Source organism: Pan paniscus, chromosome 17 (assembly GCF_029289425.2).
Source record: "Pan paniscus chromosome 17, NHGRI_mPanPan1-v2.0_pri, whole genome shotgun sequence".
NCBI classification, from domain to species: domain Eukaryota; kingdom Metazoa; phylum Chordata; class Mammalia; order Primates; family Hominidae; genus Pan; species Pan paniscus.
In genome coordinates this window covers 43,460,456-43,487,068 of record NC_073266.2, presented here as the reverse complement: position 1 = coordinate 43,487,068, position 26,613 = coordinate 43,460,456, and the positions used below count along the sequence as shown (strand labels likewise).

General features: G+C 35.0%; 1 protein-coding gene across 4 annotated transcripts in view; it reads left to right on the top strand.

The window, feature by feature from the left end:
• The window catches only part of SS18 (SS18 subunit of BAF chromatin remodeling complex), a 75,069-nt gene that overhangs the window by 34,715 nt on the left and 13,741 nt on the right, over positions 1–26,613 (top strand). For 3 of the 4 annotated variants that reach the window (XM_003830276.6, XM_003830275.5, XM_055102750.2), the window contains 6 exons: positions 3,782–4,003; positions 17,127–17,294; positions 17,917–18,021; positions 20,656–20,748; positions 21,451–21,573; positions 24,077–24,210. In XM_003830276.6, coding sequence (XP_003830324.1) covers positions 3,782–4,003; positions 17,127–17,294; positions 17,917–18,021; positions 20,656–20,748; positions 21,451–21,573; positions 24,077–24,210 — 845 coding nt within the window. The remainder of the gene's footprint in view (positions 1–3,781; positions 4,004–17,126; positions 17,295–17,916; positions 18,022–20,655; positions 20,749–21,450; positions 21,574–24,076; positions 24,211–26,613) is intronic. The other variant, XM_003830274.7, reaches the window with a different exon arrangement.

Below are 26,613 nucleotides of genomic sequence, written 5' to 3'. Positions count from 1 at the left end.
ATTGGTGTCCAAGGATGATGGGTGCAGTAAGGAAACAAAAGAGAACACAGAGCAAAAGAGGTAAGGTAGCCTGGCTTATAGAAGATTGAGGTGTGACTGATCATATAGGAGGGCAGTGGTGTTTCAGTGGCTGTCTCCTATTTCCTGCTAAGGCTTGCAACATATATGGCACACATCCAGTATGGAGGTAGGAATAAAGACATCACTGCTTTTCAGTTTGTAGTCATATTGTAGTCAAGAGAAAGCTTCTTGCCAAGTCCACATTTAGTTCACCAGGACACACTGTTTTTAGAACTGGAAAGGTAGTGATAGTGCAGGTTAGCTAGTTAGGAGTTTTGTGACTTTTTATGATGGTACTTTGAATTAGGATTTTGACTTAAATTCTCTGTGTAACATTGAAGCCTAAGGCCAAAGAAGCATTTGAGCAGCAGTACAGTTATGGTTAACATGACATTTTGGTTTTGTGTAAGGCCTTCTGAAGTATATTCTTTTATAAGCTAGTTATTATCAACCACTTATGACCTGGGTTGTTCAGAATACTATAGAGCTTCCGAAACAATAGTTAAGAATTTCTCCAGGCCAGGCGCGGTGGCTCACGCCTGTAATCCCAGCACTTTGGGAGGCCAAGGCGGGTGGATCACGAGGTCAAGAGATCGAGACCATCCTGGCCAACATGATGAAATCCCGTCTCTACTAAAAATACAAAAAATTAGCTGGATGTGGTATTGCACGTCTGTAATCCCAGCTACTCAGGAGGCTGAGGCAGGAGAATCACTTGAACCCAGGAGGCGGAGGTTGCAGTGAGCCGAAATCACGCCACTGCACCCCAGCCTGGCGACAGAGTGAGACTCCATAAAAAAAAAAAACCAAAAAAAAACCCCAGAAAGAATTTCTCCTAACAATAGTTACGGAGTTACAGTTAAGTGTAGGAGAAATTGGAAGGCCAGTAACTTATATTTTCTTTATTTGTTCCTTATAGCATTTAGCCAACCTTTTTATGCACACAAATTTGCATCTTGGCTGTTTCCTATTTCAGTTTGGTTTTTAATGTATATTTCATTATGTAGACTCAGTTTTAGAGCTACTTATGTTCTCATTGATCTGGGTCAAGTCACTACTCAGCCTCAGGTTCCCTTTTTTAAAAATTACTATTTTTTTCTTTTTGAGACAGAGTTTTGCTCTTGTCGCCTAGGTTGGGGTGCAGTGGCACAATCTCGGCTCACTGCAACCTCTGCCTCCCGGGTTCAAGCGATTCTCCTGCCTCATCCTCCCGAGTAGCTGGGATTACAGGCGCACAACACCACACCTGGCTAATTTTCGTATTTTTAATAGAGATGGGGTTTCACCATGTTGGCCAGGCTGGTCTCAAATTCCTGACATCAGGTGATCCACCCGCTTCGGCCTCCCAAAGTGCTGGGATTGCAGGCATGAGCCACCGAGTCCAGCCTAAAAAATTAATTGATTTTTTAAAAACTAGGTAATACATGCCTATGGGACCAAAATCAAAGGATACCAAAGGATGCCTAGCCGCCACCTCTCCAGACAGTTCTAGAGAGGCATTGGTTTCTAGTTGTCCTTCAAGAGATATTCTCTCGCTGGGCATGATGGCTCAAGCCTGTAATCCCAGCACTTTGGGAGGCTGAGGTGGGTGGATCAGTTGAGGTCAGGAGTTCAAGACCAGCCTGACCAGTGAGGTTAAACCTCATCTCTACTAAAAATACAAAATTAGCTGGCGTGGTGGCACACACTTGTAATCCCAGCTACTTGGGAAGCTGAGACAGGAGAATCGCTTGAACCCGGGAAGTGGAGGTTGCAGTAAACCAAGATTGCACCATTGCACTCCAGCCTGGGCAACAAGAATGAGACTCTGTCTCAAAAAAAAAAAAAAAAGAGAGAGATTTTCTCTATATAAAATAATGCATGTATATTTCGTTTATTTTTATTCTTTTTTTTTAAAGTACAAATGATAGCACTCATTAAATACTATTATGTATCTTTTCTTTCTCAAAGATATATCTTGGAGACCATTATTTTATTCCATATGTAAATAGATGCCTTATTCTTTTTGGTCTCTATCATGTTCTTTTTTACAAGTTTAATTTATTCGAACATTTAGGATGGAAACATAGGCTTCTAGTCTTTTGTTATTATGAATTATACTGTCATGAATTTGCCGTAAAAATATATATACACATATATATGTGTTCTGTGTGTCAATACACATGCACACAAAAATTTGTATATCTCTAGCATAAATTCCTGGAACTGAAATTGCTGGGTTAAAGGTATATATATTTTAAAATTTGACAGTTAGTGCCAAATTGCTTTGTGTAAAAATAGTAATATTCATCAGTTCTGCATTTATGAATTTCACATCCACGGATTTAACCAACAGTGGATTGAAAATACTTGGAAAAACAAATTGTGACTGTATTGAACATGTACATACTTTTTTTTTCTTGTCATTATTGCCTAAACACAGTATAGTGACTATGTACATAGCATTTACATTGTGTTAGGTAGTACATGTAATGTAGAGATGATTTAAAGTATATGAGAGGATGTACATAGGTTATGTGGAAATACTGTGTCATTTTATGTCAGGGACATGAGCATTTACGGATTTTGAAATCTGTGGGTGGTTCTGGAACCAATCTCCCGCAGATATTGAGGGACAACTACTTTATTTGAATTGTTGTTTGTCATCACAAATTTCCTCAAGCTTGATCCCACCCTTGATTCCACAAGCTTGATTCCCCATGAAATATAAGTAAGATTTCTGTTCCTTCAACAATGGATGAAAGTGCTTCTTTCTTCACAATATAGTTAGATCGAACTTTTGATTTTTGAGAATCTGAGAGGTGAAAGTTCGGTCTCATAGTTTTAATTTGCCTTCCTATTTTAAGTGAAGCAATCAATCTTTTAATGTTGATGAACCTTTTTGTAGTTTTTGTGTGAACTAGTCATTCCCTCATTATGTCCTTTGCCCATTCTTTTACTGGTGGTGGTCTTTTACTTACTTCATATGTTAAGTAATTAATTTGGTCTGGGTCTGCGATCTATCTTATAAATAATATTTTCTTATTTACCTTTTTATTATTTAATTTTGAGTTTTTTATGTCGTGCAAATTTTTAAATTTTGTATAGTCTAATTTATCAATGTTTTATGGCTCAGGGTTTTCTGGCATACTTAAGAAGGTCCTTCCATTATTATTTTTAAAATTCTCCTTTTTGAAATTCTTTTATGGTTTCTTCTTTTTAAATGTTTAAGTTTTCTATTCATCTAGAATTAGTTAGTGGAACAAATGAGATAGTGATCCAACTTGTTTTTTCCAGATGGCTCCCCAGTTGTCACAATACCATTTACTGAATTAGTTTTCTATTGCTCACTAATACTTAATATTACTGTGATTATTTACTCAGCTATGTATTTGGGTCTACTTTTAGACTCTGTTCTGTTCAATCGATCTGTTAGTCTATTCATTTATGTTCATAGTTAATTACTCCAACCTTATGATATGTTTTGCTCTTTTATGAAGAAGCTAGTCCTCCCTTCTTTTTCAGAGTGCTCCTGACTTCAAAAGCATCAATTTCTTAATCCAAAAATGGGAATAACTACTTCACAGTATTTGCTGTCTTTTCCTATAAACCATTTACTTTGCTATCGATTAATTATTGTTTGGTATTACTATAATAATGCAAAAAAAATTATTTCCAGGTACTTTTGTATGGACCATCTGTTTAACTTTCATATTTTGCTTCTCATCATTTTTCTTCAAAGGGCCTAACCATATGCCTATGCAGGGACCTGGACCCAATCAACTCAATATGACAAACAGTTCCATGAATATGCCTTCAAGTAGCCATGGATCCATGGGAGGTTACAACCATTCTGTGCCATCATCACAGAGCATGCCAGTACAGAATCAGATGACAATGAGTCAGGGACAACCAATGGGAAACTATGGTCCCAGACCAAATATGAATATGCAGCCAAACCAAGGTAACTAAGCTTTATGTCCTTCTTGACTAGAGTGCTCTATTAGCCTTTGAAAAGTAAAATGATTGTTGTCAGGTTCTTAGCTGGTTCATAAAAATAAAAATTTAAAGTGAGTGACAGTCATGCCCATAAAAAGGAGATGTTGAGTTTGAAGCTAGTTTAAATCTCTTTGCTCAATGTAGCTTTTTAAGCTTATTTATTTTTATGTCTTTTGGACAGTTTGTTTGAGGTTCTGTATTGTTGAGAATTGTTTTTTAAAGCCAGTCAATGAAGAACCAAACATTTGGTTTAGCTAGAAAGTTGAGAAAATAAACACCTGCTCCTTCATTTTACTTATTAAGGATGTATTAATTTATATGAATTCCCCTTGATTTATATGGATGTTTTCTGATGCTGTGTTTCAGCGTTAAAAGGTAATTCTAAAATAATTTGCCATTAGAATGTTCAGTGGAGGTGCTGCTGTACTTGTCTTAGAGTGATGTAAGTCCATTAAAGTTTATTACCAATCTCAGAATGAAATTGTACCATGTTTCTCTTTTAAGTATTCTGTGAATAATAACTAAAAGCCAGTAAGTGGCGCTCTGTTCTGCTAATTGACTGTTAAAACATTTGGCTTATTTCCAGGTTAATGCTATTTCAGTTACAAAATGTAATGATAGAATTAAATGTATTTGGAATAAAATTTTCTAGATTTTGATTTATAAAATAAACAGAGCACTAAAATGTACCCAGATAAAAGAAGTTAGTGTTAATCTGTTGATAATTCCTTATGATGAAATAATATAATTTTAAAATAATACAGATTTTTAATAATTTTCATGAGATATACTGAAAGCAAAAGGAGATAATAGAAAAAATTGCCAATCATTGTAGCTTCACAAAACTGGCACTTGCTACATTTTTTTCCCCCAAAGTTACTTAATGCTTATGATAGAATTATTTTTTTGTTTTTATTAGGTCAATTAAAAGTCCAAACAACAGCAAGATCCAGTCAGTGCTAGATCAGAAGGGAGTTCATGTGTTTCTCTATACAGTTTGGTTACCAGGAGAGAGAACAGGAAAATTGATGATTCTGACAGCAACTCCATTAATGATGGCACACTTCTTAACTTCTTAGAAACCTATAGTTAAGAAAAGGTATGGTGTGCACAAAAAATGGATGTTGCTGCAGCATGGTTTGATATGACATAATAAGATTCGAAGAAAAAAATAATGCATATAGCAATGTGCATATTGACTTTTTGGAGAAAAGTATTGAGGTGTTTTTAGAAATTTTTTGTTCTTAGGGACCAACTTTTATTTTTAAAAATGTCGTATTTTGTAAGTATGTGTAGGTCTTCCTTTTACTATAGTACAGTAGTTATATCACTTTTTGCCTTGTTCTCATAGTTATAAATTTCTTCTTTTTTATTTTTATTTTTTGTATTTTGTTAAAAGAATAGAAACAACGTCTTGGTATGTTGCCCAGGCTGGTCTTGAACACCTGGGCTTAAGTGATCACCTGCCTTGGCCTCCCAAAGTCCTGGGATTACAGGCATGAGCCACTGCACCTGGTCAGTTTATGAACTTCTTAATAGAAAATAGGCTGTACAGAAATGACCAGGTAGAGATCTGAAGAGATTAAAGACAATTTTCAAAAAGAAAATATGGTTAAAATCATTGAGGAAATTTTTATTTGTTTATTTATTTTTTATTTTTTTTGAGACGGCGTCTGGCTCTGTTGCCCAGGCTGGAGTGCAGTGGCACAATCTCTGCTCACTGCAAGCTCCGCCTCCCGGGTTCACACCATTCTCCTGCCTCAGCCTCCCAAGTAGCTGGGAGTACAGGCGCCCACCACTACGCCCGGCTAATTTTTTTTTTGTATTTTTAGTAGAGACGGGGTTTCACCGGAAATCTTTATTGTTTTAAAAATATCTTTAGGACAAATAAAAATCTTCATTTAAATTTTGATATTTCAGAATCAAAAGAACACAAAATTACAGTTACCAAAAAAGAAAGTTATACAGTGTTCTGGCAGCATCTAGTTTTTTAATCATATGAGTTTCTTATAAAAGCATTTTAATTATATGTTACCTTTTAATAAAGAAGTTCATGGTGAGTTTTATTAATGAATTTTTTTACTAGATGCTAGAGGATGATTGAAGAGTTTTATTAATGAAGTTTTAATATTCATTTCATTATAAAACATTTTCTTAGTTTTTATAAAAATAAGCTGCATATTTTACATTGAAAGTTTTTCTGTTTATTATTATTTATTTTTATTTGTTTTAATTCAGCAACTAAGCTAGTATTGCAAAATGTTTTTCTCTGTGTTCTCTTAGAGGGTCTATTGCTTCCAGGTGAGCGCTTTAGCACAAATTTTTTTTTTTTTTTGAGATGGAGTCTCACTTTTTGTCGCCCAGGCTGGAGTGCAGAAGTGCAGTCTCGGCTCACTGCTGCTTCCGCCTCCTGGGTTCAAGCATTTCTCCTGCCTCAGCCTTCCTAGGGGCTGGGATGACAGGTGCCTGCCACCACGCCCAGCTAATTTTTGTATTTTAGTAGAGACATGTTGGCCAGGTTGGTCTTGAACTCCTGACCTCAAGCCATCCATCCACCTCAGCCTCCCGAAGTGTTGGGATTACAGGCGCAAGCCACTGCGCTGGGCCCAATTTTTATGTTAATTTGTTTCTTAAACTGCTGGCAAAATGTTGCTTAAGTATAATAGTCAATCCAACATATATTTTCCCATGTTATTGTCACTGTTACCCAGATAAAGTTTATTTTTTTGTCATTTTGAACCTTAAGAGAAAGATCTGGCTGGGCGTTGATGCCCTTGCTTGTAACCTCAACACTTTGGGAGGCTGAAATGGGAGGATCACTTGACCCCAGGAGTTGAAGACCAGCCTGGGCAAGATGGCGAGACTTGCATTTTTTACAAAAAGAAATGTGAAAATTAGCTGGGCGTGGTAGCTTGTGCCTGCAGTCCCAGCTACTTGGAGGTGGAGGCAGGAGGTTCACTTGATCACAGGACTTCGAGGCTGTAGTGAGTTTGCTGGTGTCACTGCACTCCAGCTTGGGTGACAGAGCAAGACCGTCTCTAAAAAAACAAAAAGAGTAACTCCAGTTTTCAGAGTAAACCACCATCTTCCTGCATAAACTTATTTGCATATAGAGCATAAACTTCACTAGAATTCAACAAGCTCTATAAAAGCAGGAAGTGTGCTCTCTGCTGTATCCCAGGTGCCTAGAAAAATGTCTGAGGATGGACACACAAAATCTTATTTATTTCTTTCATTTCTTCAGTAAAAAGCAAGTGTTATATGATCACCTGTCTGAAAAATGTTTATTTAATAAAGCAACAAGTACATTCAGTGTATGAAAAGGCAAATTGTGTAGAAGGGATTTCTGAAGATGTTATATTGGACAGATATCTGTGTATTTTTCATTATCAGTCATTAGTAATTATAGCTTTCCACATTTAACAGAATTTTACTAATTATATATTCAAATATAAAGAATTTTACAAATTGCAGTGCTTGTGTTAAAGAATGTTTTGTAAGTTCCATGTGTGTAATTCTTTAGATTTGGATATGTCTTGGCCCCCTGTAGCTTACTGTATGTGGGACCTTTGACTAAATTACTTGATTTCTCCAAGTAAGATTAAGTGAAATGATGCATGTAAAAATCCTGACTTGGTAATCATTTGCATAATTTTTATAAAATCAGTTGGCCAATCATCAAGCTTTTTAAAAAAGGTGAACACAAAAACATTTGAGATTGGTTTATCAGCTACTGTCTTATTTTAGCCACAGCATCTAATTTATTTCTGGGTGTTTTAATAGTATTAAGAAAGTGTTGATTCACGTGGCTAAGTTGCAAATGACAATATCTTCAAAACACTGTGCTTTCTGTCAGTATACTCTTTGGTTAGACTGACCCAGAGGCTTGACATGAAAGTAGAAGGAGATTTTTCTTTCAGTACCTAAACTGTTCACATTCGTTATATAAGTATGAAGGGCAAAGAACATGTATTGCCACAGCTGAGATTGTTTTCTCTTATTATTATCTTATTATCTCTTACTATTACACAATGGATTATTAAGAGAGCCCAAAAGGAGGTGCTTGAGATAGGCCTAGCATTTACTTTTACATATGTATTTTTACATGGTAGTTTATTTCCTTGTACCTCCGCTATTCGTATATATAGATCTTTCTCATTTTTTAAATGGCAACATTCTTTGTATGGATGTATTATAATACAACAAAGCCATTTTCACTTTTGATAGATGTTTCTAGTCTTTTACAAATACTTCTGGAAAAAATGTCTTTGTAGCTATGTCTTTGATTACTTGTACAAGATTTTTGTAGGATAAATTCTAGAAATAGAATTATTAAAATATATGAATACTTGAAATACGTGAGAGACATTGCCAAATTGTTTTCAATAAAGGTTGCATGAGGCCACATTCACATTCCTACAGCATATAAAAGTGCTTACTTTACTACATACCCAGTTACAGTCTTCCTATTTGCTAAATATGTAGGGGAAAACTGTAAACTTAATTTCTTCAATTATTAGTCAGGTTGCATAACTTTGTATGTTTATTTGCTGTTTGCATGTTTTCTATGAATTGCCTGTTCATGTCATATATTCTGTGGTTTGTCTGTTATTGAAGGAGTTGTTTATAGGTTAAGTCTGTTTGCCTTATGTGAATTTCACATGTAAAAACATTTTGTTAGTTTTAAGAGGTAGGAATTTAACTTTTATTTGTTGTTGTTTTTTGAGACGGAGTCTCGCTCTGTCGCCCAGGCTGGAGTGCAGTGGCATGATCTCGGTTCACTGCAAGCTCTGCCTCCTGGGTTCATGCCATTCTCCTGCCTCAGTGTCCCAGGTAGCTGGGACTACAGGTGCCCGCCACCATGCCCGGCTAATTTTTTTTGTATTTTTGGTAGAGACGGGGTTTCACCGTGTTAGCCAGGATGGTCTCAATCTCCTGACCTTGTGATCTGCCCGCCTTGGCCTCCCAAAGTGCTGGGATTACAGGCATGAGCCACCGCGCCCGGCTGGAATTTAACTTTTTAAAATAGTTTGTTTTAGTGATAGGATTCTGAAATGGTAATATTCATGAAAAAATGTGATTATTTCCCAATTATATCAGAACTTTGACCCAGCATTTGCTAAGTTATGGTATTAATAGATTTACTAATTACTAGTAAAATACTTTGGAAGGTTCAGCATGCTTATTAGACTATTAAAAGGCCTGAGAAGATTTTTATTAAAGAAACTGATTTGATTTCAGTTAACATGAGTATATTACCATGGAGCTTTTCTTCTTCTTCTTCTTCTTCTTCTTTTTTTTTTTTTTTTGGCATATTACTTACCAAAGGTAACAGCTAATATTCAGTAAGTACCTGTTAGTGCCAGGTGCTAACAGAAACAAAACTATCAAAATGCTTTGCATGTCTTTAATTCTCACATCCTTGAGGTAGTAGGTAAGGTACTATTACTATCATTCTGTGCATGAGGAAACAGACATCCTATGGAAATACAGGCAGGCCTTGCTGTATGCAATTCTGATATACATGAATATCAGTTACTGCAGTTAAGCTAAATAACACCTGTTCCCCCAGCACCACCATTTGAATTTCAGTTACCATAGCACATTAAGAGTAATTGTATAAAGTATGAACTCTTAGCTGCTCTTTCTTCAGTCTACAAATCACTACATAAATAACAGATGCCTGTCATGATAAGTGATGGATGTTACTTTTAGATTTTGTCAGTGATTGGTCACTGTGCATCTGTCAGTTCATGCACATACAGCAAAGCTTGTTGTTGTGTTGCTTCCTTGGCTCCCAGCAGTAAACCTATATGAGATTTTACAAACCTGGATAATTGAAAGAGGGACTTGGCCAACATAGATAAAAGTGCAACAAAGAAATGAAAAATGATAATGCTAGAAATGAAACCCAAATTCAGTGTAAATGGAGTACTGAAGAAATTGCTGACTGTGGAAATGTTGACATTGCTGCCATTTCAGAGAATCTGGATATGCACTGCAGGTGCTTAAAGAAGGAGAACTCATTGATACAAATGAGAGAAGTAGTTGTGATGAAAAGGATGAAAATGTCCCAGAGGAAGCAAGACTGGCAAAATATTTCACATTAAAGAAATTCTTGGAAATATTTCACAACTTTGAAAGTGTAAAGGATAAAATGTTGGATGCCAATCCAAACTTAGAAAGGAGTGTGACAATTTGCTAAGCCGTGGAAAAGAGACTTACTCTAAATCGTCATATATACCATTAGGAGAAGGGAACTACTTTTCAAATTATTCTTGACAGGATTTTTACAAAGAAGTGAAACACTTCAATTCTCAGTGTTTCTTTTTTTTTTCTACTTTTTTTTTTTTTTTTTTTTGAGACGGAGTCTTCCTCTGTCACCCAGGCTGGAGTGCAGTGGTGCAATCTTGGCTCATTGCAACCTCCACTTCCCAGGTTCAAGTGTTTCGATTCTCCTGCCTCAGCTTCCCGAGTAGCTGGGATTACAGGCACATGCTACCATGTCCAGCACATTTTTGTATTTTTAGTAGAGATGGGGTTTCACTATATTGGCCAGGCTGGTCTTGAACTCCTGACCTCAAGTGATCCACCCACCTAGGCCTCCCAAAGTACTGGGAGTACATACAGGCGTGAGCCACTGCATCTGGCCAATTCTCAATGTTTCTAATGTTTAAAATTACAGTGAATTAAATATTTTCTCATTTCCCTATGTATTTTAACTGACAGTAATAGAGTTTTCAGTGTTTTGACCAAAATTTTAAAGGCCATGGAATAATTATGATTTTTTTCCCTACTGATTATTAAGATCGTTTTGCATGATTTCTGCTTGCATGGTCATTGATATGGTCTGATCCTACTATGCAAAGTGAAGACTATAAGGTTTTATAGACACTTTGGGAAATGCTAGTAAGCTCCTAACAATATGAATGTTATAAGGTTAAAAGCTCCTCATTTATCTTAAGGATTCAGATACAAATATGTCAGATGATATGTGTTACGAAGAGAAATATGCAAAGGAAAAGGAAAAAGAAAAATAAAGATGTATGCCATTTTAGGGTGGTGAGCAGATACCTAGAAAAAGAATGTGGCACAGGCAGATGGAACAGCAAGTATGCACTGGAGCATACTTGGTGTGTTTGAAGTATAGCAAGGAGACCCGTCGAACTGGAGCGGAGTGAGTGAAAGTGGGAAGTCATAAGAAATAAGGTCCAAGAGATAGTTGAAGGCTAGGCCTTGAAAGTCTTTTAGTCCATAAGGATTTTAGATTTTATTCTGTGGAAGGAGATATACTGCTGGAAAGTTTTGAGCACTGGAATAACATGATCTGAATATATGGTTTTCAAAAAATGCCTTTGGGCAGCTGTATAGAAAATGGGCTGTAATTGGGCAAGGGTGAAATAGGGAGACCTGTTAAAAGGCTCTTGTTGTATTTAAGAGATGATCGTGGCTTCAAATAGTATGGTAGCTATGGAGGTAATCAGAAGTAGTCAATTTTGGGATATTTACCATGTATTTTGAAGGTAGAGCGGATTTGCTGACTGATCAAATGTGGAGGACAAATGCAAAGTTTGTGTTGTCCTCTCCTTGAACAGTCACTATGTGTTGTGTTCCTCTCACAGATGTGTGATAATACACACAGGGTATATTGCTGACCAGGGGAGTTTCCCTTAGCCTTAGTGTTCAGAGTTTTTATTGGGACTGTATTATGTAGATTTGATTAATCGCTTGTCCATGTGGTTGATCTCAGTCTCCAATCTCGATCCTTTACCCTCCTGCTTGGCCCAAAACCCCCATCCAGGATGAAAGGAGCTACAGGAAATCCCAATTAAGTAAATTTACTAAATTTTTCTGATTTTTTTCTGATTTTAGTAATCAGTAAATATTTCTGATTATTAAAATAACTAATGTTAAATTTGAAAAATCTTGGCCAGGTGTGGTGGCTCATGCTTGTAATCCCAGCACTTTGGGATGCCGAGGTGGGTGGATCACCTGAGGTCAGGAGTTTGAGACCAACCTGGCCAACATAATGAAACCCTGTCTCTACTAAAAATACAAAAATTAGCCGGACGTGGTGGTGTGCAACTGTAGTCTCAGCTTCTCGGGAGGCTGAGGCAGGAGAATCGCTTGAACCTGGGAGGCGGAGGTTGCAGTCAGCCGAGATTGTACCATGCACTCCAGCCTGGGTGACAGAGCAAGACTCTGTCTCAAAAAAAAAAAAATCTAAAAAAATATTAAAAGCATACAACATAAAATAAAAAACACCTCTTACTTCACTATATTTTAAATTATTAGGCAAATTCACTTAAGTATAGTAGCCTATACTTAGAATCCTTTAAGCAGTACTACTTATAATTACATAATTTTAAAAAATATGTGTTTAATTATTTTTCTTTAGACTCTGAGTTCTATGAAGTGAAGAACTGTGTCTTATTCTGTTCACTGCTTTATCCTATTTGTTGACTGATTAGCTAGATAGGTATCCTCTTGCTGTAAGTGTCCCCTGAGGGACAAAACTGCCCACAGTTGAGAATAACCAGCTTGAAGAAATGGTTAGTATGAATAACTGTGTGTAAAGATGGTCTGTGTCACTAAAGAAACAAATGACAATAACAAAATTGTTATTGATATTATTTTTAATACCTTTTAAAACTTTTATGAGATTTTTTCTAAAGTTCTAATGTTATGAAAGATTTTGTATCTTTTAATGAGCTGTTGTTCTCTTTACTTGCTAGAATCATGTTTCCATTTTTTCATTGGTTGCTGGAAACTCAGCTAAATTTGTGCTTGGCTGCAGTGACCTTACTGAACTGGGCTAGTCATCCTACATTTTCTTACTTGCTCTTGTTCTTTTATCCTTGATATTGTATCTAAACATCTTATTAACTACTAAAAATTCTTGATGTGGACAGGTGTATAATTTAGGTAAGTAAAGAATCCTATTCTTTTTAAGCAGCTATTTAAGCAGATAGTAAGTTAGCTAATTGAGTTTTTTGGAATACAGGGATTCTTGCAAATAAATTATTAGAAATAACTCCAAATAAGAGCTATAATTGGGTTAGTTTGAGATTAAATGGTTAAGGAACAAATAGTAAAATGTAAGCAGTAAATGATGAAATATGAATGTGAAAATAGGCCTGAGGAGGGTATTATCTATGGAGTTTCATGGTCTTAAGATAGGTGGGGTGAAGAAATTTCTTATATTTTAAGGTTTTTATATTACAGTGATAGAGATATATTATACAGAACTGTTTTCATGGGAGATAGTGGCATGGGAAAAGTACGATTTGAATTTGGAGAGGAAGTACACATAGTGATTAAGAGCACGGGCTTTGGACCATTTAGTAGCCATGCTACTTTAGAGCCTTTCGTAGCAGTACAGCTTTGGGTAAGGTCCTTAATGTTTGTGAGCCTTAAATGTTGTTGTCTGTGAAGAAGTCGATAATAATACTACCCGTTTCATAGGGCTTTGGGGAAGATAAATAATACAGGTAAAGCTATTAGCTTAGTGCCTGGCTAATAATAAGTGTTCATTAAATGTTAGCTGTCATTTTAAACAATATTATTTAAAATAATTTGTAGATTAATGATACAATTTTTATAAAATTTTAGTGTATTGGTTTGCATCTGAAGATGTGAAATACATGTGTATATGTATGAATGTTCTATATATATAGAATATTTGTAAAATTACATTATTCAGAATTGACAGATTAAAACAATGTTTTCCTTATAGTTAAGTATTTAAAAATTATTTTTTTCAGTCTACCTAATTGTATGTCACTATAGACAGTGACAGTGCTCATCACATCTCTATATTACCATGGCTCCTAGCCTGGGGTGTTGTACCTAATAAGTACTCAATAAATTTGATCCTTGACTTCAAAAAAAAAATTTTTTTTTTTTTTGACCACCGACTTAAGATAAAATTAAGTATTAACCATCTCATTGGAGAAAAGAATGCCAATAATATAAAATATGGTAATTTGGGAGGTTTTTACATGTGTTTAAAATAAAGGATGTTATTTTCATAGAATATCTATTAGAATATAAAACTCAAAATGGGAAGAAATAATGTGCTAATGATAAGTGTTTGTTATATGCCCTTGCAAAACACTTGCAAAAATATATTCTGGGTAATTAAGACATCAGTAGGGTCTTTGCATATGTATTATCACGCTTTGTAGTGCGTCTTAACATCAAAATTGTTTATGTAAAAGGTGAAGAATAACCTTAAAGTCTGTAGTAATGTATGATACCATTGTTTGCAGAAAATGGTTGTAGAAGATGCATTTTATAATGCTATTTCACTCTGCAGTACAAATTTTTAGAACATATTTTGGGGTAACCTTTTGAGTTTGCTTCTCTTAGTTTCATTAGTATCTTAAGAGATAATATACATTGCCAGTGTAGCATAATTTCATTATCCTAAGAAGGAAAATAATATACTTCCTAAACAATCAGAATTGAAGTCATAGTCATAATTTTTTTTTTCTTTAATGGATAAGGCTTCAAGGAAAATTATGAAATGTATTGTGCTTTAGTAGTGTTAGCTGACTGCATTCTCTCTGTGGTTTAGGCTTGATCATGAATGATGTTGGGATCCTCTGAGGGAGAGAAGTGACAGTAAAAGAAGGGTAGTAATTGAGCTCTTCGGGATTGGAACTGCTCACAGTCCCAAAAGATAAAGCACAAGTGGCATGGTCTTTTCTGTCTAGGGCTTAAGCTACAATAACTTTGCTTTCCTTTAGAGCAAGGTTTAGTGTTTTGTTATGTATCTTTTTGGATTTTTTTTTCTTTTGGCTATTGTGGTTTTGCTTTCTTTTTGTTTCTAATATTATAGGTTTTAGTTATATAGTTACCTTCTGTTAAGACAAGAGGTCTTTAGACAGTGTTGGAGAAGAAAAGGCAAAACCTTCATTTACTGAAAATGAATTACATAAATGTCCGATCAGGTTACCTATTAAATTATGAATGTTAGTGTTTAATAGTTTAGTATATGCAACATATATTTGAAAATTATAACTGCTATTAAACTAGTGTTTTGGAACTTTTTTGTTGCAAATTATTTGCTTCGGAACTACTGAATTTGTTTTGTGTTTTGTTTTGTTTTGGTTTTTGAGGCAGAGTTTCACACTTGTCGCCCAGGCTGGAGTGCAGTGACATGATCTCAGCTTACTGCAACCTCTGCCTCCCGGGTTCAAGCGATTCTCCTGCCTCAGCCTCCCCAATAGCTGGGATTACAGGTGTGCACCACCATGCCTGGCTAATTTTTGTACATTTTAGTAGAGTTGGGGTTTCACCATGTTGGCCAGGCTGGTCTCGAACTCCTGACCTCAGGTGATCCACCCACCTTAGCCTCCCAAAGTGCTGGGATTACAGGTGTGAGCCACCACTCCTGGCTTACGAATTTGTTATAGCTTATGTTTTAATAGAGGCAATGAAAAATAGAACAAACATGTGCTTCAAAATAAAATTTGAGGTTTGTCTTATTCTCAGTTTTTATCTATTAGCTGTGTAATCTTGATTTTTAGATTCCTTGGCTAAAAAAATTGAGAATTAGGGTCCTTACCTCTGGTAATTGTTAGGAGTTTGTAGGAAATGACTGTGAAACCATGTAACTGGCAGTGTTGTAGGGTACCTTCAGTATTAAGTTCTCTTCACCTCTACTCTCACCCAGCCACTTTGTCTCTACTAAGACTGTATTTCCTTGTTGAAAGAAAGGTCCCAGAGTTTTTGAGAGGCTTACATTCACATTTATGAGAATAAAATTGAAAAGAAGGAAAAAAGAAACAGAAGCACGGAAGGCAAATAGGAGAAAAACAGTTATCTCTGATAAAGTACTCCTTCAGATAAAACAGTTCTTCTGATTGGAAATGTGAAGTCTTTCTGCTTACATCATTGCTGCTGTTGTAAGTCAGTAATATATTTGAAGAGGTGGGCTTGTTTTGTTTTTAATTGTTTGTTAAGTAATTAAATAGTGAACTTTTGGCTCATTTGGGCAGTTTCATCTGTGAAACCTTTCCAGGCTGTCTAGTACTTTGCCTTTTGTACTTAAATTTTCTCCATGTCACTCAAGGGGGAGGAGGAGTATGTAGCTATATAAGCAGCAAGTTGGGAAAGGACTCATCCATACTTCTGAGACAGTAATGTTATAATGACAAAATGATGAGTTCCCCATACCGTAACTTGGCCCAGTAAACCTCTCAGGAGCTGCTTAACATTGTTAGATGGCAATGTGGGACTTTATGGCCATTGTTTATTGTTTCCTGTGATACATTTTTACTGTTGCCAGTGTGATACTATAGCAGTGGTAGTTTGGCTACCCCAGTATTGCTCACTTTGGAAACTCTGTAGTTCAGATTTCTTAGACTACAGCTTGTTGCATGTCTCTGCCTGTTTTTAGAGGTGTGAGAGGCTTTATGTAATGTATGTGTCTTTTAACATACTAAGCAGTATAGCCATTTGATTTCAAGGAGGCCTTTTTAGGTTATAAATCTTGTAGTTGGGAAAGGGAAAGAAGACTTTTTAAGATTTTGTCCTAAATTAAAGCTTATGAAATTCTATTCAGTGTTTGTATAGTTTTCCTGTCTACCATTATATAATGAGTGAGTATTGAAAAAGAGAACAAAGTAAAAATCTAGAGATTTGGTTTCTTTTCCTTAGTTTGACCACTGTTTTGCTGTGTGATTTTGTAAAGTTTACTTTTGGTGTATTTTCCAGTGTAGCATAAGGATGATATCTTCTCAAGAAAGATGGTATAGGTAAATACTAGATAGTGTGTAATGGAAAATACACACATTCAGGATGTTCATATATTATATGCATTTTATTTTAAAAAATGACTAAGAATCATCTTCCAGTGGATTTCAAGTTCACCACCATGGATTGGTTATTTTCTTTTGTTTGCAGATTATTTTAGGCATGTGAATTTTAATTCAAAGACTTATTTTTATTATTTGAAATCAGTTTTTACTGCATTTAATTATATATTTTTGGGACTATGTGATAAAAGATTATCTTATTTCTCTTGAGATGTTAAAGTTATATACAAAAAATTATGTGTATAATGTTGTGTCTTGTTTCAGGTCCAATGATGCATCAGCAGCCTCCTTCTCAGCAATACAATATGCCACAGGGAGGCGGACAGCATTACCAAGGACAGCAGCCACCTATGGGAATGATGGGTCAAGTTAACCAAGGCAATCATATGATGGGTCAGAGACAGATTCCTCCCTATAGACCTCCTCAACAGGGTAAGATTCCATTTGGAAAATTTGCTACTTAATGTAATTGAAAGGCTTTAAATTTTAATGACCTTTTAATCTAGACAAAGTCAGGGCGTTTTCTTTTTTTTTTTTTTTTTTTTGACAAAAGGTAGGGTTCTAGTAGGTACAAAGGGGTCACGAAGAAGATAGGAACTTCTTATCTGTTATTTTCTGGAATAAGTTATACCATACAATTTTATATCGAAAGCTCACTAATTCACAGCAGAAAATACTGTTCTGTTTTTGAAAAGTTATAAAGGGTCAGGAATAAACCCAATTTTACTTCACAGCACTGTAGTATCAAAATTAAAAGGAAATAAATTTGCTACTAGTTTGAACCTATTTTTAAGAAGTTAGCATTTGTTTTTCTGAGTTGGTATTTTTTGATACTGCATGTATGGTGTTAACATTGATTTTAGTAAATGTGGTCTGTGGAGCTGCTGTGTATGTATGCATATGTATATGAATAGCTAAAAGTATCTGAAATGCCAAATTATGAGATGGGAATCTATAGTTGAGAAATAATCTTTCATAATATCAAATTAGAAAGAAAGCCTTTGATGACATAGAGAACTCATTATTTATATCTTGACTGGTTGTGGTTTTTCAGGCCCACCACAGCAGTACTCAGGCCAGGAAGACTATTACGGGGACCAATACAGTCATGGTGGACAAGGTCCTCCAGAAGGCATGAACCAGCAATATTACCCTGATGGTAATCTCTCCTGATGTTAACTTTCCCATTTTCTATCCCTGCCTAATATTAATGTAGAGAGTTATTTAAAACATTTCAGTGAGGACGAAGAAACTAACAATTTGTTTCTTCTAAATTTTGAAACACTTCAGTACTCTAAAGTACCAATGATAGCATTAGTTTATAATCTAATTCAAAGTATATTTTAGGTGTTCCATTAGTACCATCAGGAATCACAGTCTGTCATTGGAATCCTTATGTAAAAGAGGATCTTTTTGTAATATGTTTAGGGTTGTTTGATTTCAGCCAAAGCTTACATTTATTGATTTACTTTTTTTTAATAAGAGCTTCATTAAGATATAATTCACCTGCCATAAAGTTCACCCATTAGTTGACTTGTATTAATTGTACAAATACATAGAGTATATAGTTCTTAAGTTATTTTTCCAAGTCTCATCATTTTAATTAATGTTTCATACTTCTCAACAAACTAAGGTTTACATTAGTGCTTGCCTTTGAGAAAAATTTGGGAGACTAAATTATATCCATAATATAGCCATATAGAGATTGAGTAGAATGGGAAAGGCAATTTGGAAATAAGATTTTTAGTTAGGGTTTTTTGTTTTTTGTTTTTTTGTAGAAGGTGGCTTGTGAAAAATTGGTTAGTAAGATGCACTGTACTTTAGGAAAATTTGAATAGCAATAATCCAAGCATACAAGTAGGTTTTCACAGTACAGTTTCATCAATTTTTCTGTATGCTTGAAAATTTTATAATACAATGTAGAAGAAAAAATAATTCAGAAATACATTACAAAATGATGTGGGTTGTTAGGATTTGCCAAAAGCCTTATTCATGTATATGATCCTTTGATGTAAATATAAATTACTGAACAGAGAAACTAAGAAACTTAAAGCTAAAGTATTAGCAGCCATTGACTAGCAGCCCATGTAAGCTAGCAAGAAGATACAATTTAGGATATTTGAAAAAACATCTCACCTGTCATTTTTTGTTAATACATAAAACATAAAGGTACATTTGTACTTAAGGACATTGGTTTTTGTTTTGTTTTTTCTTTTCATATGTAAACATGGTATTAAGATTTTTTAAATTAAAAACTTTAATAAGATTGCTGTAGACTATACGTATTTTAAAGACGTGAAATCTACTTTGTTAAATTATATGTATTAAGAAGTCTGCTGAAAATAAATGATTGTTTCTATTTTTTAATTTTTAATTACATTTTAAAGAGTTAAACTTGACATTGTTGTTTTGATCCTGGGTATCTCTTGAAATGTGACATGTGTATTGTTATAACCTTTCTGTTCAAAATATATTGGTTTGTTATTTTGTCAATATCAAAACATTAAGGTTACTTTAATTCATTTTATTAGTGGATTTTAATTTGAAGGGTATCATTTTTGCATAGGTGTGTATTACTTTATATCTGACATTTACATAGAGTATTCTATTTATGTCGACAATTAATATTTGTAAACAACATTGGCTCTTTTCTCTCATGTCCGGATATTTATGTTAGTAAATATATAGATTAAGAATTGGCAAACTTTTTCTGTAAAGGGCCAGATAATAAATACTTTAGTCTTTGTGGGCCATATGGTTTTGGTCTCAGCTACTGAACTCATATTGTAGCATGAAAGCAGCTATGGACAATACTGAAATGAATAGGCATGACTGTATTCCAATAAAATTTTATTTACAAAAACTTGCCACTGGCCATATTAAGACTGCAGGCCATAGTTTGCCAACCCTTCATGTAGGTATTTATGAGGTGGCTTGGGAACATTAGAATACTAGAGCACTGAGTATAATGTTCATTTGTAATTTTATTCCTGTGTCCTTAATTAGGCATTTTTGTAAAATTGAGTTTAGATTTTAGGTAACTAAAAGGTTATTTCCTACATTTTCTTAGTGAAACTTTAAAAAAAAGAATGAGAGTATTATTTTTCACTAGAGTCCAATTATCTTGCAGGTAAAATTTATTGTGCTTTAAAACTAAAGATATACTCTGTCAACACAATATTAATTTTATGAAGATGTATGTTTATGATACTTGAAATATTTTCTAAAGATTTCCAAAATGGCAGCATTAAGATATATAATTTTGCATCTGAAGATACTTTGAGATACTTAACTTTATGCAAGTAAATGTTAGAACTTGAAAATTTTTCAGTTTCTTTCAGGGGAAAAACTTATGGAACTCTTTTATATTTTGCATTGTTTTTAGCATATGCTGTGGAATTGGAGACCAGCAGAACAGGTGTTTGACAAAATATGATAATTGCTTCCTTTGTTCATTCTAATTTAATTTAGGTTATTTACATGTGAAAGACTTTTATTCTCTTTTTTTTTAAATGGGAGATAGTTTTTTTTTCCCTCAATGAGGATTATCAGATTTAAGACAATAAGTGTAATGTTTCTAAAACTACTGCTTTTTGCTTTTAAAAAAATTTGCACGTTATCTCAATATGAAAACAATCACATTGGTAAATCTTTGGCTAATGCAATTGAAATTATTTTTTATGTTCCATTTCTTTTTCTTTTTTTTCAATTTTATCTGAAAGTTTAAATATTTTTAGGGTTTTCACTCAGTGGCCATTAACGTTTCTTCCTGTCTCTTGTCGAATTGATGTAGGTCATAATGATTACGGTTATCAGCAACCGTCGTATCCTGAACAAGGCTACGATAGGCCTTATGAGGATTCCTCACAACATTACTACGAAGGAGGTATCTATATACCTTCACACACATACACATATATATCCCCTTCTACAGGAATGAAAATTCTTGCATAAGAAACTTCTACCCATGCAAAGCTCTTGTAGAATACTAGTTGCTGGCTTTCTTGAAAGTTGCAGGGAGCCCAAAACAATCAAAATAATTTCCTTACAAATATTTAAAATGTATAACCATGACTTGCCATTTCTAACAATAATAAAAAGACTAAAACATTAAAGATAATTTTTTCCTCAGTGGAAATTTTCTATTTGAACATAAATCCATCAAACTTTTTTTTCTCGTGTGTGTTTACATATGTATAATTTTACATATAAGTATAGTGCCTTTAGGAAACAGCTTGCTGATCTCGTGTAGCTAGTGTGTGCTCTTGTAGCTGTCTTTAATTTTGTCTTTTTTATTTTATTTAGCATAGTCATGATCTTATGACTGTGATGTTCCAGTAAATGTAATGCTCGTATGGCAGAGACGCTGAAAATGCTGCAGTTCAACCTTGCAAAATTGGCTTTAACTGCAGTTTGTTTGGCCGAAATCCTTCTGTTTGGTTTGAGTTTTTTCTTTGTTTTGTTAACTTCTAAAAATCAATATGGCATTTCATTTTGTTCTTGTGTTGTTGGCTATGCATCTTAGAGGGAAAAAAGTTACTTAAGCAGACTTCTCAGTTTTTTTTCCTCTTCTCCAATTATCCTGTAGGAAATTCACAGTATGGCCAACAGCAAGATGCATACCAGGGACCACCTCCACAACAGGGATATCCACCCCAGCAGCAGCAGTACCCAGGGCAGCAAGGTTACCCAGGACAGCAGCAGGGCTACGGTAAAGCTTTGTACAGTGTATTTTTATCACCAAAAAAATGTGCTGATTGTTTTAAAATATGGAAGTGGATATTTAATACTTATTTTTACAAGAATTATCACTTGAAATTCAGTTTTAGACTAGTCTACTGTTAAAATGTTGGTTTAAAATGTTGCTCTTAGATAAACTAGTAATCCATTTAAAAAGAACAACAAACTGGAGATGGTTCATTGACCAAAGGTAATGTGTGGAGTCATTTAAAAGACAAGAAAAATGAACTATCAGACGTATTTGTCATGCCTAGCCCTGTGTGTGCTGGGAAAACTGATGATTGGGTAATTATTGACCATATGTATATAATCTGCTTAGCAAATTTATTTTGAAAAACTAGTGGCCAATACAGTTTTTTTTAAGACATACTGATTTTTTTTTTTGAGTACAAATGAGATCTATGCAGAATGCATAAAGAAAATGTTTTTGTCATTCCCTAAATAGCAATATACATATCCATCGGGATGAATTATTGCAGCTGTGTATCATACAGAATTTGGGGGAAGTGTAGCAATATTTTCCTATTATATACTCACTTATAATACCTGCTACCTGGATATCTGACTTTAACTTCTTAGATAGGGAGTGGGGAATGACGAGGACCTGATATTTCAGTCTTAACTCTCAGGCTACTATAACCACTTTAGATATAACTCTATTGAAAGAAAAGTAGCTGCTTATGAATACTGACTCCGTCTCTTCCTAACAGGGTCTCTTTCACATCGGTAATATCTTATTATTTTTATTCATTGACTTAAGCTCTGCCATTGCTGTGGACATCTTTGTCTACCTGTGATAGCAAATCTTAGAACTCAGGTCAGACTGAAATTCTCTTGCCCCCTCAGCATACGTGTTGAAACTCAGTCAGATATTGGGAGTCAGGTATTTTTCTAAAAATGTCAAGTTCTGATTTCCAGATTCTAGATGTGACTTTAGAAATATTCCATGGATTTTTTTTCTTTCATAAAGGAACTTTCTTGCCCTTCCCAAATGGCCTTTTCATTTTGTGACTACTTAGTATTTATACTTTGAATAAATACAGTATTCTGGTTTTATTGCCTTTGGATGAAAACAGATGTAATGCAGCTAAATCAGGTAAATTCATTGAGTTAAGATAAATACCTTCAATGGTAAGAGAGGGTGAAAGAAAGCTTAATTTTTGTTGAAGTATTATAGTTAAATGCTGTTTTGTTAGACATCAGGAATCCTAAGAGAAATTTCTATTTTGTTTATCCATAGGCTTGTGTTGTCCAAAAAAAACTTTATTTCCACTAGAAATAAAGTTTTAATAATTGAATATATAATAAATAATAGGCTGATATAATTTATTTAAGCTTGAAAACTTGTTCTCTTTTGACACTTTTCTCTGAAATCAGTGTTTTTATGGCAGGTTTTGAATGGCTACGATAGAAAACATTTAAGTGTCAAAGCTTTTCAGCTTATGCTTTTTTTTTTTTTTTGGACGGAGTTTCACTCTTATTGCCTAACCTGGAGTGCAGTGGTGCGATCTCTGCTCACTGCAGCCTCTGCCTCCCGGGTTCAAGCGATTCTCCTGTCAACCTCCCGAGTAGCTGGGATTACAGTCACATGCTACCATACCCGGCTAATTTTTGTACTTTTAGTAGAGATGGGGTTTCATCATATTGGTCAGGCTGGTCTCAAACTCCTGACCTCAGGTGATCCTCCCACCTCAGCCTCCCAGAGTGCTGGGATTACAGGTGTAAGCCACTGCGCCCAGCCCAACTTACGCTTTTTAAAGCATTCTTTACAGTGGAAAGTAGTAGAGTTTATAAAACAGACATATTGTTTAGCAAGCCAAGTCAGTCCCTTGCCATCTCTGGAATTTGTAATCATTTTTATGGGTAAAGTATTAAAGGTGATTAATTCTCAGTGTGACTTTTGAATCAAGTTTTTTCACATGTAACCTGTGGGTTTTCAAGTTTTTAGTTTCTGTTTTAAAATATTTTGGTAATAAATTTGTCAATGCATAGTATAGACATATACTTTTGGTGATTGCAAATAAAAATCTAGAGTCATACAGTTGTAAATATCGTTTATTCCTCCACTTTATTCAGAAGTTATTTCAGTATTTTTCTTTGAATCTGCCTCTTGCTTTCTCTTTTTCCTCTTGCTTGTGCTGGTTAACGCTATCAGACGTATTGATTAATTTTCTTATCATCATGGAGTTAACCTCCTTTACAACTCCCTGAGTCTTTTTTACCCATTTTGAAATATATTTTGTAATGGCTAGGGCATAGTACGATAATTATAGTGAAGTAACATTACGGTATTTTTACTCTTATTATTACCATCCAGATTTATTTCAGAAAGCATTTGAGGAAATCAAGGTACCAAACTATCTTTTTTTAGCTTAGATAGAAAAATACAGTAACATCTCTCTAGTTCACATCCTTCCCTGAGTTCTAGGGACTTACCTTTTTATGTGGGTTTTTGTTGTGTACATTATTTTCAGGTCCTTCACAGGGTGGTCCAGGTCCTCAGTATCCTAACTACCCACAGGGACAAGGTCAGCAGTATGGAGGATATAGACCAACACAGCCTGGACCACCACAGCCACCCCAGCAGAGGCCTTATGGATATGACCAGGTAAGTAGTTTGACCGGCTGCAGAATTGCCACATTGTTTCTTCACTCTTGATTAGGTGAACTTTTTTTAAAAATTTATTTAACTTGAAGCCTCATGTTTCCCTCATGAGGGAATGTTTATGGCACATTTGTTAACAAAAAGTGTATCACTTTTGAGATTCATGCTGTTTAATAACAAAGTTGATCATAGTTACTCTATCATATAAAACATGGCCTTATCATAAGACAACAACATATATATTCTGTCTCTCTCTCTCCCCCTCTTGCTCTGTGGTCTTTACCCTCAGGCATACTTTGTTTACTGAGGTAAAGTATAGATAGAGAGTTTATCATATTTACCATTTTTGAGTGTACATACAGTTCAACGTTAATAAATTCATTTGGTTCCCCCTCCGTGATCCCTTCTCATCCCTTTTCTTCCCAACCTCTGGTAACCTTAGTGATTTCTATGATCCTCCCTGATGTTTATTGCTGAGACTTTGCCTTGACCTACTGAGATGTGGAGTCCATCTGTGTCGATGCTTTCATGAGCACTCCACTTCACTCCAGCATATCCACTACACTTCCTTCACACCCATAATATCCCATCTCTTTAAATTCAAACTTTCCGCCCTCTGTTGCCTCCTTCCACACACGTAACTATTATTTCAACTGTTATTTCTCCCCTGTCATTCTTCTTTCAGATATGTAGAAGTGTATCTCATCCTAGGATGACTGTATTCCCTTGAACCCAGTGTTCATTTAACTTTCTTATTTTTGTCATTAAACTCCTCAGACTTGTACCACAGTCATCGTTTTATGAATGTACTCATATATACTCTGAATTATTATGGAAATGATTTATTATTATGGCAGTTCCTTTAGGCTGGTTTCAGGTTTGTCTGCACTTTTCAGTGAAGGTGGTCTGGTTTGTTCACCACTTAAGCTATCTAAAATAAATTATTTTTTAACATGGAACTGTCTTTAATATGCAGTTTAGGCTTTCAGGGCCAACGTCAGTATCTGGTTTGAGGAAAAACTCAGATGCAGTGGTAACTAGAATTTGAGGCATGAGCAGTTCTTTTATCAGCCCTCTCTCATGCCTACAACCCTCTTGTATTGACACTTCTTATTTAAGACAAAGGAGATACAAAAAGCATAAGAACAGATAAGTAATATTTTTCAAAAATATCCTCAAACAAAACAAAAGGATCAGTTGGAGGTTTTATTAAGTTTTAGAAGTGAAATAAGTCATGGCTAGTGAGTATTTAAAGGCAGGATTCCTGAGCAGATAAAATTTAGGCTCATTGTAATCTGCAGGTGAACTTTTTAAAAAGTGAGATTCTGTCCATGTATTCCATCACTCAACAAATATTTATTCTCCACGTGTTTGATACTGCAGTAGGTCCTACGGAGGTAAAATAGTCAACCAGCTGTCTTGATCTTCCTTGACCTCACTTTAGCTATTGGCACATTTTCCTTTTTCATTTTTAAATGGTCTTCTTTAGTTTCTATATTTCTGAACCATTTTGTTCCTCTCACGTTTACATTGATTCATTCTTTATTGTTTTTATTGGTTTTCCTTTTTATTTTACCGTAATATCAATTCTTGACTCTGTATTTTTTTTTCTAGCCTCTGAATCATACTGCCCTCTATTTTCAGTATTCTTAGCTCTTACTTCTCAACCCAGTTTCAGCTCCTTTTTATCCAAATGTACAGAACATCTCTTGTCTTTGGATTCCCTCAGCTTTAGCATGTTGTAGACTAAACTGATCATTTTCCTTTCTAAGTCAATATATTTCCAAATCTCCCAAACTTCAAGCCATTCATTAAGCAAATGTTTATTGAGCAACCATTATATGCCAAGTGCCATGCTAAGATTGGGAACATATTGGGAAATAAGATAGACATGGACTCAGCCTTTATGAACTTAAGTGTAGATGGCATACAGGCGGGTAAACATATGATATGATACAGTGTGATAAGTACTTAGATAAGGAAAGCTAAGATTTATGTGGAAGGAGCTTCTAACTCAGATCTTGAGAAATATTCCTTCGGAAATATTATATATAAGTGTGAAGTACCAAGGATGAGCCAATATTAGCCAAGTAGATGTGGATGATGAAAGAAGAGCATTCACAAAGGGACTAGTGTTAAACCATGTGTAGTTCAGTAAAGCAGAAGCATGGGGAAGAAGAGACAAGACTGGAGAGAGGTGTTGGAGTTAGCTTAGGAAGGCTCTTACAAGCCATATTAGGGGACTTGAACTTTATCCTGACATCAGTGTGGAGCTTGAAAAGCAGTGTATATAAAGTGTGTAGCAGTGGCTAGCACTTGGTAGCTATGATAGATACATGATTTACTTCTTTTATCATCATAATTATTCCACTCTCTAAAGTTCTCAGGAATTTGGGACTATACTGT